Source organism: Centroberyx affinis, unplaced genomic scaffold (genome assembly GCF_046629955.1).
Source record: "Centroberyx affinis isolate AG114_WGS23_722 - 3 ecotype Tasmania unplaced genomic scaffold, CSIRO-AGI_Caff_v1 ptg001831l_1, whole genome shotgun sequence".
NCBI classification, from domain to species: domain Eukaryota; kingdom Metazoa; phylum Chordata; class Actinopteri; order Beryciformes; family Berycidae; genus Centroberyx; species Centroberyx affinis.
In genome coordinates this window covers 118,336-132,383 of record NW_027280211.1, presented here as the reverse complement: position 1 = coordinate 132,383, position 14,048 = coordinate 118,336, and the positions used below count along the sequence as shown (strand labels likewise).

Here is a 14,048-nt window from a genome sequence, read left to right as displayed (position 1 = left end):
GAAAAATGCTGACAATTTGGGATGGAATTTTGAGTTTGCCTGCTGAATGTTTCATTTTTTTTCCTTTTGCAAAAGCTACTTGTCTTTTGCTAGACTCTACATCTGCAAGTATACTTAATAACTCATACTAAGACAAATGAAAAAAGTAATTACTGATCATGATCAAACATCAAATAAAAAGAAAACATGTTTGAGATGAAAAGTAGCAGACTATAGGTCAGATATTAATGCTCACCTCTTCTCTAAAGCGACTGAAGTCAGCAAAGTTTGGCTGTTGTACTGTTTTCTGGGGAGTTTTCTCTGCAGCAGTGATAAAGTGAGAAACCTGACAAGAGGGAATATAAAGCAGTGCTGATGTAGCTGCACAATCTAAACCTTCTACCATTATGAGTTTATGAAACAGTTTTAGACGTGTCATCCATAGAGTAGGACAGAAAGTTTGTTCACTTAGATACCAGAGACTCTTAACATCGGTTGTGGGCCAAGAGATGATATATTATTGTTAAAGTTTGTAATAAAACAAGGCCTACCTGTGTGGTTGATGGTCTGGGAGGGAGAGCTGGAGGAGGGGGCAACCATCCACTTTTTACCCCTACAATACAGACAAAATTGCACTAAGCTTTAAACAATTGTGGATAGTCGTACACCTCTATTGTGCATTCAGGACTCACATTTCACTCCCAAAACAAATATCCCAGCCGCATTTCCATAATCACAAACAGAATTGTCGCGCTTTGTGTATTTCATCCTCATGTGAACCTCTCGCCTGTCAAAGTAAGCAGCAGAAATCACCTGTCTCCAGTTCCCCTTTTGTTATACCAAGAAAGGAGAACTGTCATAATCAAAACATAATAACTTGGTTGCAAAATGTACCGTAGCTCCAGGCATTTAATGTTCTCTGCAGTGACAATAGGATGAACTATTGTCATAAGCAGAAAGAAGGAAAGCTAATAGTGTGAGAAGAGTTTAGGGAAGTAGCTGTGGATGTGAATCGCACCCGGAACACCCTGCTGGAAGAGCTTGTTCAGGTCCAGAGACGAGGCTCTGGAGTGGGTTTTCTGGGGTCGAGGAGGAGGCGTGGGTGGCTCTTCTGTCTTCTTCATTGCATCATCAATAGAGGTGCTGGAGTAGGACCTGGAGGTGCGGTTACAATAGAGGAAAAAGAGAGTATATATATCAGGTTAATAGACAGTTTATCAGTAAGCTACCTTATATTAGTTAATTCATTATTCTATCACAGTAGGGTGATTTTCACCTCGGCCTAGTTTTAGTCTTCAGCTGTGGGTCCAGGTCATGAGGCGGCTCTGGGAAGAAGAATAATTTAAATGAACAAACACAGATCTGACCTTTGGTCTTACCTCAGCACTAGGAAATGAGAAGCAACTACTTCCTTATGGAAAAAGACTAATTGCAATCTCACATACAGTATGTGAGGTAACGATTTTAATACCAGGCATTTTGACTGTCATTCTTGTCATCCTTTGGCATATTTAAATTTTTACACCTTATTGTTAATTTTGCAGTGATTGAACACTGCCATGTGCTTCCAGGATATCTTTTGCTTTCTGAAAAGTCACTCCATTTTGCCATACTACAGTAATGTGAGTTTTGTGCATTTTTGAGCTGCTAAGGCACTTTTTCATTTTTGACAGAAGAGCCGACAAACCCTGCTGCACTGACAGTGAACTGGAGTCCATATTGTATGAGTGAAAGTACCCAGGGTGATTCTATAGGAGAGAAGGCAAAATTGCGTTCTGTTAACAGTAAGTCTATTTGGATGCAATAGCTCAAACAAGCATTCTGTTAGTCCACAGAGTCAATCTCTAATTCACTGTCAGTGGAACAACATCAGTTTTGTCTCCTGATTACAGATGTCACCGATATGAGCCTTGCTGCTCTGCTCTAGCCTTGAATGAGAGTTGTTCAAAAATATTGAACAAACTCAGATCAATGTGTGAATTTTGTGGAATTTTCACTTTAACCAAGACAGTTTCATTTGTGGTAAATGCTGGCTTCTAAAACCAGTGAGACATAAAGTGTATATGCACAGAAAGTAGAGTCTCTATTTTTATTTCCACATATGTGAGAGGAGTTTTAGTATCACCTGGCCTCTCAGGAAAAGCACCAACTTGTAGAGTATGTTTCCCTTGAGATGTTGCCACCCTCTTCGTACACAAGTCTGTAGACATAGTAATAGAGAAATAAAGATAATAAAGACGACAGCTGTAGGATCCACTCCATTAGATGCAGACTTACTTGATCAACTAGGAAAAGATGCTGTCATTTTGTGTTGAAAAATCCCATGGAAAGATTGATACTTTCTCAATGTATTTCTCAAGTATTTTAGATAAAAAAAATAAAATAAAAAAAACGAAAAAACTAAATTTTCTGAAATGTCTCACCTTGTTTACAGGATTCTTCTTTCAAATCTTGCTTTGTTGTGGCCAAGCTTGGCTGGAGCCTCTCTACAATATCCTAAAAAACACAGAGAACATGTTCAGATCCACACTTACCTGCAGGCAGGGATGTAGCAGAGTGTAAACCTGCCTTAACTTGAGATAATCACCATGAGGAGTTACCCGCTATTTTATTACCATTACATCACTGCCTGCAGATATGGAAATAAGTGTATGGACAGTTTATCTCATACAGTACAAGCTTATACTGTAAGTTCAACATGTTGCTGGCGATGTGTCTGTGCAAAGACAGAGTAGTGCCATGCTCAGCTTGTTAGTGCCCCCTACAGTCACTGAAGAGGAACTCCACATTGAAATTACCTTTTCAATAAAAAGCATTAGAGAATCTGGGGATTTGATTTACCAGCTGGCTTGGCCTGGGTTCAGCATCCTCAAAGACAATAAGAGGCTGTGCACTCTGGAAAACAATACATTTTAATGAGTTGTAGTCAGAAGAGTAACCACATAAACAAAAGAATGGCTATATGAGTAAATGTTTCAGATGAAAGATTCCCGGCTGTGTTACTCTTACTTCAGGAGTATCAGGTATGTCCTCTTCCTGCTCTATAAAGTCCGGCCGCAGGGTTGGAGGGAGGCTTTCAGGGAGAGGGTAACCGTTCTTGCGAGCCACAATCAAGTGAAAGGCTGTGCAGAACTCAGAGAACGTGAGAGCTCCGTCTCTATCCACATCACTCAATTCCCTTCAAAAATACAGATAAAAAGATAAAGAGTACTGCAAAACTTGAGAGAAGGACTAAACAATTACAGCTAAAATGATAATGGTTGGACATCTTGATACCTGGATCACTGAAATTAATCTACACAGAGATAAACCGGGTTGTTTTGCTGGATATAGTGATCATAGTTATTAAACATGATTATTAGCCTAGATGATTTGAGGAATAATTAGCGCTTTTTTTACTGCACTTTTGGCATCTTATAACATATGATAAAATCATATAGCACATCAACATCTTCAATTTTCAACTACAGCAGACATGCTAAATGAAATGAAACATTTCAATATTACAGATAAGCCCATATTCTATGCTTACTAACATATGACACACAATAAATTGTGAAGCTCTTGAGTGTACAGTAATGTCATTATTAGTGTCATCAACATTAAGGTTTTGAGTAACATTTCCCATCAGCTGATTGATATTTAAAAATAGTAGAGCAGTGCTCAAGGTCAAGTAGGTACTTGGTCCTTGGACATTGTATTGTCAAGTCATCCCTTTGTTGCAATAAATGGTAAACAGTTTAAAATATCATTGTAGTGCATCCTTGTTTTACTTATTGAGGATGAGTCTGCACTGTTAAGACGAAGCTGCTGTCTGACTCAGTGTGCATGCTGAGGTGCTTGGCTGATGCAGACCCAGATGACCCCAGATTAAGGACAGACAGTACTATGAGTCAGCACTCACCAAATGTGGGAAAGTTCTGGTATAGGAAGCTTGGACTTTGTGAAGAAGTTCTTTGCAACAGTTCCTAGAAAAGGAAAAGAGGTACACAGTGGTAAAATAGGAAAAGAGGTACACAGTGGTAAAATAGTTTGATAGAAAACGCAGCACACTTTGCGACACAGCAATTCCTTTCAGCATTAATGCATGAGTCACCACATAAAGCTCTGTCTCTCAGTGTAAATGAAGTGTGTATGTGTGTATGTGTGTGTGTGTGTGTGTAGGGGTCTATACCCAGGATGAGAGCCCCCAGGTCGGGCTGCAGGGTTTTGAACTGGTTGGTGTAGTACTCCCGCTGTTCCACTGTGATCCTCCAGGGGTCGTCGTCATCAGAGTCGTCCGCTACACCCTGCTGATCCAGCCTCTCCACAGAGGGAGCCTGGGAAGACGCACAGAGACTTACAGCAGGAAGGATCACATACTCACATCCCATAGGAAATGAGAGGAGGAGGGGATCCAATGCACCAAACAATATCATCCGGATATATACAGTATAGATTTAAACACAGCAATAAAGCTATATAAATGTCGATGTCATTGTGGCCTTACTCGAGGAACAGCAGGGTGCTCCACAGTGGGCTTGGTCCCGTAGTTACTGGGTGAGGAGTGCTGCTCCAGCTGAATGACGGGCCTGGAGGTGTGTTTGCTTTCATAGGCTGAGGGATGGAGAGACAAACTCGATAAACCTGAGGGCAATATGCAGTGATTTCCAGCTAATTACAGGCCTAGAAAATGTGAATCTTGAAAATGAGAATGAGTGAGATAGGTGATACAACTAAATCTTTTTCATTTGAATTCACTCCTTATTTATAAGCACAGGCCTTGCATTTCTTGCAATGCTAGTTTCTTGCGGCATTTCATTTCCCTAGCAATCAATAAGGAATGTGCAGTATCAAAGACAACCACAAACAAATGAAATGTAGTTTACTGAAACTGGTCCAAGCATGTTGAAGTATTTTCATTTTGGTAAAACAAAGACATTTTATACTGTAATAGTGAAGGTGCCAAAAAAGAAAGAAAGAAAATTGTTTCCTGTTTTCTCAAGAGCGCTCACATCTTAAATGAAAAGTTAAACCTTTGTGACAGTTGTCACCAACCGGCATTAGAATAGGTAAAAAATAGGTAAACCTCTAGCTAAGCTGTTTGTATACCTACAGTGAAACCTCAGAAGCTCAAACACCTGAGAAAGTAAAAGTTTGAAGGACTGTTGCTACAAAGAAAGGTCATGAAAGAAACGTTGTGATGAGCGTCACAACACACAATGCTGGTAGGTTTCCCACTTGAAGCTAACTTTTCTGATTTAACCTTCTGTATTCCTCTGGCCTGTATAGTAAAACTACAAAACAAACACATGAGGTATTTGCAGTGTGTACTGTAGTCAGATGACAGGCAGTTGCCTTACCCATTTGTGAGTCTGCCCCATTTCTCTGCATGTTGTAAGTGTAGCTGCGGTAAGTCGATGGAGAGCGAGGTGGAGAACTGCATGGTGATCGAGGCGGGGACCAAGGTTCCTTTCAATACAAGCACAGTATGCATGTGATTTGGCATATGCAAAAACAGTATATGTATGCATAGAAAGAATGCCGTATTCCCAAAAATATACCCTTAGGCCACTTTATTAGGTACACCTAGCTAGTACCATGTAGGAACCTCTTTTGCCTTCAGAACAATCTGAACTCTTGGATTCAAGGAAACATTCCACAGGGATCTTGATCCATGCTGACTCGATAGCGGCACATTTATGCTATGAACATCCCATTTCACCTCATCCCAAAGGTATTCAATTGGGTTGAGACTTGGGGAGTGCGCAGGCCAATGACCGTCATGTTCCTGAACAATCTTAGGACGATGTGTGCTTCATGGCATGGCACATTATCCTGCTGGAAGTGTCCATCTGACAAAGGGCAGACCGTGGCTATGAGGGGATGCACCTGGTCAGCAACAATGTTTAGGTACGCTGTGGTGTTCAAACAACATTCAGTTGGTACTAAGGAGGCTAATGCGTGTCAGGAAAGCATTCCCCAAACCATTACACCACCACCAGCATCTGTAATGTTGACACCAAGCAGGGCGGATCCTCATACACACCAAATTCTGACCCTGCTATCGGCATGTCACAACAGAAACCAGGATTCATTGAACCAGGCAACGTTTTTCCAGTTTTGGTGATCATGTGTCCACTGTAGCTTCATCTTTTTGTTTTTAGGAGTGGAACCTGGCATAGTCTCCTACTGCTGTAGCCCATCCACTTCAAGTTTCGATTAGTTGTGTATTTTAAGACTCCCTTCTGCATATCACTGTTGTACTGAGCTGTACTTTGCACACTTGTGGCCCACTTGTTAGCTTGAACGAGTCTTGCCATTCTCCTCTGACCTCGTTCACCGGCGAGGCGGTTTCACCCTCAGGACTGCAGCTGACTGGAAGTTTCTTGTTCGTTGCACCATTCTCGGTAAACTCTAAACACTGTAGCGCGCGGAAATCCCAGGAGGCACTGGAACTGGAACTTTATTTACACATGACTCACTGTTTGGAGGAGTGAGCTGTTTGCATAAATGGTGATGTGTAATTAAAATAGTGGCCTCTGAGTGTATTTTTAAGATCAATTTAAGGGGCTGTGATATATTCTCAACTCCGTTCATAACTCAAAACACCTGATCAAACTGTTATTATTATTTACAAGAGTTATTATTAACATTATTAACTGTTTGAAATGTCACAGAGCTACATGGTTCATTAGAACTAACACTGGAGCTGGTAATTACAGCGTATGAAGTCTGTTAGCAAGTTCACCTTTTTCTCTACATTGGCTTCCAGGTGTCTGAAGGCACTCCTGTCCGCTGGGCTCCAAGTGACAGAGACTGCTGCAGTCCCACACTGTGTTCCCTGACTGTCTATGCTTTGCGGGACGGTTGGGTAGCGCATCTCTGGCTCATTCTTCAGCCCAACAAATCTGGGTGGAGGTAGATCTACAGGGGAATCCAAGACAGTGAGTTTTTAACACAGAGCAAAGACATTATAATGCTTATTTATTCTTTTTCACCATGATAGATTATTATTCTATTAGAGTGTATTTCCAGTGCTGTCACACACCAACTGCAGTGTGTCCAGTGATGACCTTTGATACCGATAGAATTGGCTTGAAGGTATTAAACAGGATGAGCGTCTTAACAACCCCCTGTGGTAGTGATTTACCACTGAAACATACTATGATGAATCCGAAACTTTTGAAAATATTTGTTCTGATAATCCGTCGAGCTGTCATGTGCTAAACTATGTAAAAAACAGATTTTGTCATCGGTCGGGGTGTGACTGATTGTGTGCCCTCGTAATCAGGGCAAACCCACTTAGCCCTTTCCACGCGACTCCCCTTTCATCCAGATTAGACCAAATCCAGGCATGTTAAGATAATCTCTTGATCCCCTTTTGCTCTCACAAGACGCCTCCACCCTGAGCAGCAGACTTACTGGCCGTTACGCTCTCCAGGCGGATGGGCAGACCAGACTGAGCAGCAGCCAGCAACTTCAGAGCCACGTAGAACTGAGCTGTGCCGAAGTAACCCAGCCGCTTTGCTCCACACACCTCTGTTATCTGTGGAGGATATAAAATTCATGATCATATTCACATGATCAGTCAAAGGATCATGCTAAAAATAGTCCTATGCTGAATATGGACAGGTAGATTTAATCCCAATTCAGTTTCCAGAGTTTGTCATTTCAAAATGATAGAGTATGATCTCACTGAAACATAAAAATTGGGCATTAACAATTCTTTTTAATATCTAATGTTGTGACAAAGTGATATTTATAATGTCTGGGGCTAACAATATGTTAAATAAATAAATCAAACCTTTCTTACTACCTATGGTATTTACCTCTTTTCAGGAAAGGCAGGTAAACATTCTAGCAAGCACCACAGTAGGCTCATGCATGTGATTTTTTACGCCCTGTATCTAGATAATGAGTAATGTAAAATGATGGGATTAACCAACAGAATCGCCCTAGGAGATACAGTATGTAGGGGATAAGCAGCACAGTAGGATCTGTTTATCCAGCAGCAGGCCCCTCTTGATTAGAGGTACAATGACTGCTTTGGGGAGCAAAGAAGATTATGATTATGTAGGACAATTAAGGAGAAATTCCACAAAATATAACTGAAAAAAGGTTCTACATATCTGAATCTAATGTTGTGAATTGCAAGTTCACTTTATGAGTTTATAACTATGCGTATAAAGAGTGCGATGTGAGGACCAGCTCCCTCGTGACCAAAAGCACAAGTGGCTCTTTAATACACTACTAGAACAAAGGAACCCTGGATAACTGTAATTCCTCTTTGTCACTGAAGTGTTAATGCTAACTGAAATAGATCACCATAAAAGAAATATATCGTAATAACAACTAAAGAGCTGAATGCTCCCTCTATGCCGCAGCTATTATAACTCTGTAGCTACTATTAGTCTTACTGTAACCAGGCAGCTAATTTTTGAACATTCATCATGCTCACTGTGAGATTCACAGATTTTACAGTTACAGTTTAAATTTACAGTGAAGAAAAGTTCTCAGTCAGACAAATTGAATCATTATATTAGAGCATTAATCCCCCAAATTGTAACTGCAATAATTCCAGCCATTCAGTGTGGAACAAAACGCCAACGTCAGCAAAACTGACTTCTATCACCGTTAAAACAAGGCCCTGGTACATACAGCAGACACAAATATTGTTATGTAAGTAAACAATAGAGCTTCCATTTGAAAATGATTTCTTTACCCTCGAGTCACTTCAGCTGCACTTGATAGTAAAGAGGCCATGTTGTCAAAATCAATGACCCCAGCCGGGACTGTTTTCGTCTAGAGGTGGCAGAGTGCCTGGCAGACGACACACCATCCAATAGAGAAAACCTTGCACTCTTCTTGTGGCAACAAAGGATTAAAACGGATTAACACTGAAGTTCTGTCATAAACATACAAGAAACAAAGAATTTGAGTCCAGTTTATCTAGGCCAAAATAAATCTCTACAGTGCAGTACAGTAGTGTACAGAGCGACATATGCACACACTGTAGAATAGAAGGTGTGGTTTGCGGTCGCAGGGGTGTGATAGGCTTAGAGGGGAACATTTGCTGCTATGTGTGGAGGGAGATATGAGCATGGTACAGAATGACAGGAGTGTCGTTAATACCCATTGTCTAATGAGGTTGGGAGGTGGGGGGGTGGGAGGCTCATATCGCTTTATGAGAAATTATTTCTGCTTGACCTGCATTGTATTCATTCAACAGCTTTCAGAGAGAGACATAAGGATCATAACAACTACTGTCCAGTGAAAGGCTGAGGAGATAGTAGGGGGCATCGTACCTACAGTGCTGGTGAGTGTGCCTAAGGTCACTGGGCAAAGACTGTAGGGATTATTTCAGCGAAGGCCTTGGGTAACCAGACAGGAAAGTCAGATCTATAGCCTGAAGGGGGCAGGTTATTTTAAGAACATGGAAAAATGCCAAAAAAAAACCCCACCTCTGCATACGACGTCACCAGTGGCGTTACTTTTCTGAAAGCAATGAATCATACACCCTGTTGACAAAGTGAAGGAGAAAATACAGCTAGAATGGAAACCATGGGGTTATGGTTTCATATCCTGAAATTTAATTAAGCTGCTGGATATGTGACACAGCTCAGCAGCACTGAATTTGAGATTTTTGATCTTCTTCTTTTACTTTGCAGTAGGCTAGATGGTTGGGTGTATCTGAATTTGAGATGAATTTGTAAGTTCCCCCCTATTTAGCATGGTGTCATTCTGAAATAAAAACTACTCTGTTATTCACTTATACAGAATAACAGCCTAAATTATACTCTAGCTCCTGTGTGATACCACATATTTTGTGTTTACCAGATTCAGTTTTGCTGCTGAAAGATGAAGAAGGCACAGAACAGCAGCCAAGATCAGTGTGTCTATTGTGCCTTTAAGGAACTCTAGCTAGCAATATGTGGCACTATGTGACCTGGATGTGACATCACCACCAGAGCCGAGTTGCGTTCAGGAGCGTGATCTCTCTGTCGCTGGTGGGGCCACACCCTATTCAGCCAGACAGGTTCCTCAGCAGTATCTCTCAACACATCATTACATGTCCCCAAGCTTGTCACTATGCGCTGAAGTGGCAGCAGCACAAACACACACCAAAGACTTGAACGTCAATCTGGCAAAACATCTAAAGAACAAACATTTAACGGCCTTTTGTTGCACTGGTTGACAATGTTGATTTTTTTAGAGACAGACATCAGAAAATTAGTTTCTAGTATTTCTTTTCTTTCATCTTGTTAACGAGGACAAAAACAGTGATTTCAAATCTAGATTCAAGGTACATGCAGTGAGTAAATGACAGATAAAAACAATATAGACACTTAAATCTCAAACATAACAGGCAACATCCAACTAGAATTACATTGTGTCTTCTAAATGGCTGCGGCTAATAGCATGCTTAGATGGTAAAAAGTTATGGGAAAGGTTTGCTCTGTGAACACAATTTCAGTCAATAACAGCGTGACCAAAAGTCTATGCTCTAAGCCCATGTAATCAGCATAGCAATTGATTTCATTGCAGAGTAATGTGTGGGAAGCTGTGCAAGAGCTGCCTGCTGCCTGAAGTCTGTTGGCTTCGCAGAGTGCAGTGACAGCTCAGCAGGAGGAGCGTCATGCTGTAACTACATATTTACTCTAAACACAGGCCGCCCAAGTCAGGATCTCTACTCTATAGATCTGATGTTTCTGATCTGTCTACGTATATCAACACAGGCTCTGTTGGTGACGAATCAAGACATTTCAAAATATTGGTGAAAATTCCCCTCATTTTAACAAATTGTTAGGAGAGAGTTCATACACTCTCCCCATGATTTGCCCATAGGGATGTCAGTAAAAAGGCCCACACTTCAACGTGTTAATGTGCTACCAGGAAAACCAAATCGCAAGTCACAGTATTCATCATTATCTTGCAAAAGCTGGCTAAAAAGGCATCCAGGACAGTCAATAACTGGTGTTAGAGATGAATGGTGGATTTATCTGTTGGACTTAGAACAGAAATGGACATCCTGAGCATTTAATCTCAGAAAGACTCAAGGACAAACTGACTCTGATGAGAGAGCATGTTTACATTCCACAACAGGATCTTATCTGTATTCAAACACCTTCTGAATTTAAAACTTCACTCATCCAGCCTAGATCGTGAGGCTAAAAAGAGGTCCAATGAAATCATAGCACAACTGCTAACTCATCAAAAACCCTAAAGGAAAGACGCTATTTACAAGCCTCTGACCGTGTGACATAAATGGCCCAAATGTCAGTGCTGAGTGCAGGAGTGATCCTGCAGGCATCCTGCAGCAGGGCCTCGCAGCGCTCTAAAGGCCGTGTGTCAATCACCTCCATGCTGTGGCGCTCCTCCAGGCCGGACAGGAAGGAAGCACAGCTCACTGCCAAACTTCCTGACACCACACAGAGACACAATAGGCTGCTATCGCTGGGAGCCGACCCCTGGGACACTGTGTGGCGTGAATGGGGCCACTACCTGCTGTGTTCATGTGCTGCTGGAAAAATACAGTTATATCTCTGTGATGGGTCAGCAATTCTAATGACGGACACCGACATGTTAGTTCTGTGTTAGGACCAATGAAAAACCTTTTAGTAGTACTACTGTTATTGTTTTTAACACCAAGTACACGTCTGATATCGTCCCATGAAAATAAACCCTAACATCCAGAGAGACAGGGATTGTTCCATTCATGACACAGTCTAGGGTGTCTACTGGAAAATGGAGGAAATTTAATCTCATCACTTGGTTGTTGTTTGGCCAGGTTTGAATCAGATTCCCAGACTTGTATGACAAGATTTTAAAGGCTTCAGTGAATAAATTTAGGGTGGGAACTCAACACAGAGGAGGTTTTGCATACCGGACTCATACCGGCAGGTGAGCACAACAACAACAACTTGAAATTCTCCTGCAGATTGTCTCCTGCCCACTGTTACAAGTAAATACGCTCTTTTGCTACTGTGCAATAGTGCAGTTGGCTGTGAGTATTGAACGACTTCAATAAAAATACACACACACACACACACACACACACACACACACACTCTTCCATACTGAGGATATTCCGATGACAATGTCATTCCCTTATCCCTAATTTAAGAAAACCTACTCCTAACCTTCACCTTAACCATAAAATTAGTATTTTCTCTACTGGGGATCAGCAAACAGCAAAACTGGGCTAAAACTGGACTATACTGTACTTATGAGGACTCACAAAGATAGAGGTACAGCTAAGTGGATGGACTGCCTCTTGTAGTGTAACAGAGGAAGAAAAGAGGGTATGTGTAAAATCTCTCTCTCTCTCTCTCTCTCTCTCTCTCTCTCTCTCTCTCTCTCTCTCTCCCTCTCCCTCTCCCTCCCTCTCTCTCTCTCTCTCTCTCTCTCACACACACACACACACACACACACACACACACACACACACACACACACACACACCATTAGGAGGACAATGCACTATACCATTTATGACTTGGCACATGATCATATGGTGGTATCTGTCGGCTATTCATTTAGATCCTATAGTCAGTCTCATGCGGATCACAGCAGCCGCAGTTCTCACCCGTTCAGACTTGATACATGTGATGTCCAAGCAAGCGCAGATGTGCGATAGGCAATATACAGTATATACTCACTTGATGCAAGGCTTCGGGAGGCAGCTGGGACGCCTTGAACAGCTCTCCCACTTTGCTGGCCGATAGTTTTCCTGAAGTGTCAGCTTGGCACAGATTGTGGAGACCTGAGTAATATCTCTGTTCATTTTCATTTAGGGAAATGAAACTCCCTCCAGACGCCACACCGGATTCCTGATCCATTCCCAGGCTGACGCATGGATTTACCGGCGGCACCGCGCGACCAAACAAATCACTACATTCCCCCCTTCTCCCGACCACCGTCTCTTGTTACATTAGGTCGGATGAGGGATTGGCAAGAGGAGGGCAAAATCACCACCGACACCGACAAGTAGGGCTCTCTGTGAAGACTGCCTGCTCGGCTTCTCCACTACTGCCTATTATGGCTGATTGTAGCACTTACCGCCCTGCGCCTTGTGGGGGCGCTAGAGCAGAGGAATAAGGAGGTAAGCCTTACTGTATTGTGCATTAAACCAGGGGTTCCCAAACCTTTTCAGTCCAAAGACCCCCATGTAGGAATGTGTTAGTCCACGATCCACCACCTGATGAGATTGTGTGCCATTTAGTGCCTCTCTGAGAAGACTTTTGTTGTTCCATATGTTTTAGTAGAGGATTGTTTACCTGTCTACACTGTAGGTGAGAAGATAACAGTGACAACTAGGATAAAAAAAATAGCCTAATTCACAATTCTATGATTGTCCAATATTTCACAAATAACAAAACAAAACCATTTCTAAACTATTTTTCATGTAACCCCCTCAACAGCCCCAGGATCCCAGGAACCCACTTTAGAAACCACTGCATTAATTCACTATTGTCAATGAATAAACCTAGACTAAAAGCTGTGTCCTGATGAGTAGATTTTCTCTTTCTTGGACTGTTCATATGCTGCGCTGCACATCATAAGATTAACTATGGATGAGCTGCACCAGCCTTAATTTAGCCTGCCATATTGCAACCAAAACCATCCATCAAAAGGAGATTTGGTGGTGGAAGCAATAATCCGGACAGAAGTCCATTTTAGTTTTAAAGATGTATTTTAAAGGTGGGACTATGTTAAAAAGAGGAATGTAGCTCATTCATTTACTTTGACTATTAACCTGTACTTTCCACATATCTTCCTCAAATCCAAGTAAGGGTTTTGGTAAGGAAAAATCAATAGGGCTCTAAAATCCTAATGTACCCATAGTGCCTCTGCTGCCATCCTCTGTTAAGGAAAGTATCTACAGTGGAACAAAAGCAAATAATGTAAATCAATCTTGCAAATATTGAGTTGGGAGCAATCCAAAGATGAATAGCAGAAAGATTAAAATAGTTCCTCAAATTTCCCCCAAAAATCTAAAGTTACTAGGAATGTTATTTTGGCATTTTACCTCATGTTTATCAAGATTTAGTCTTGTTTTTCTTCACGATATGGAATGACTCCAGGCT

The 14,048-nt window shown here is 41.6% G+C and overlaps 1 protein-coding gene across 1 annotated transcript; it reads right to left on the bottom strand.

Annotated features, from left to right (window-relative positions):
• Positions 1-235: 235 nt before the first annotated feature.
• On the bottom strand, positions 236-12,982 carry reps2 (RALBP1 associated Eps domain containing 2; the record flags this gene model as incomplete). The annotated part of the gene is made up of 15 exons (XM_071529674.1): positions 12,621-12,982; positions 7,384-7,507; positions 6,710-6,885; positions 5,322-5,430; positions 4,469-4,575; positions 4,154-4,298; positions 3,884-3,947; positions 2,989-3,157; positions 2,821-2,874; positions 2,403-2,475; positions 2,105-2,179; positions 1,256-1,304; positions 998-1,134; positions 531-592; positions 236-325 (listed from the first exon to the last, which is right to left on the bottom strand). Coding segments are annotated over exons 1-15 (1,614 nt in total), but the record flags the coding sequence as incomplete, so codon positions are not given.
• Between the last annotated feature and the right edge of the window lie 1,066 nt (positions 12,983-14,048).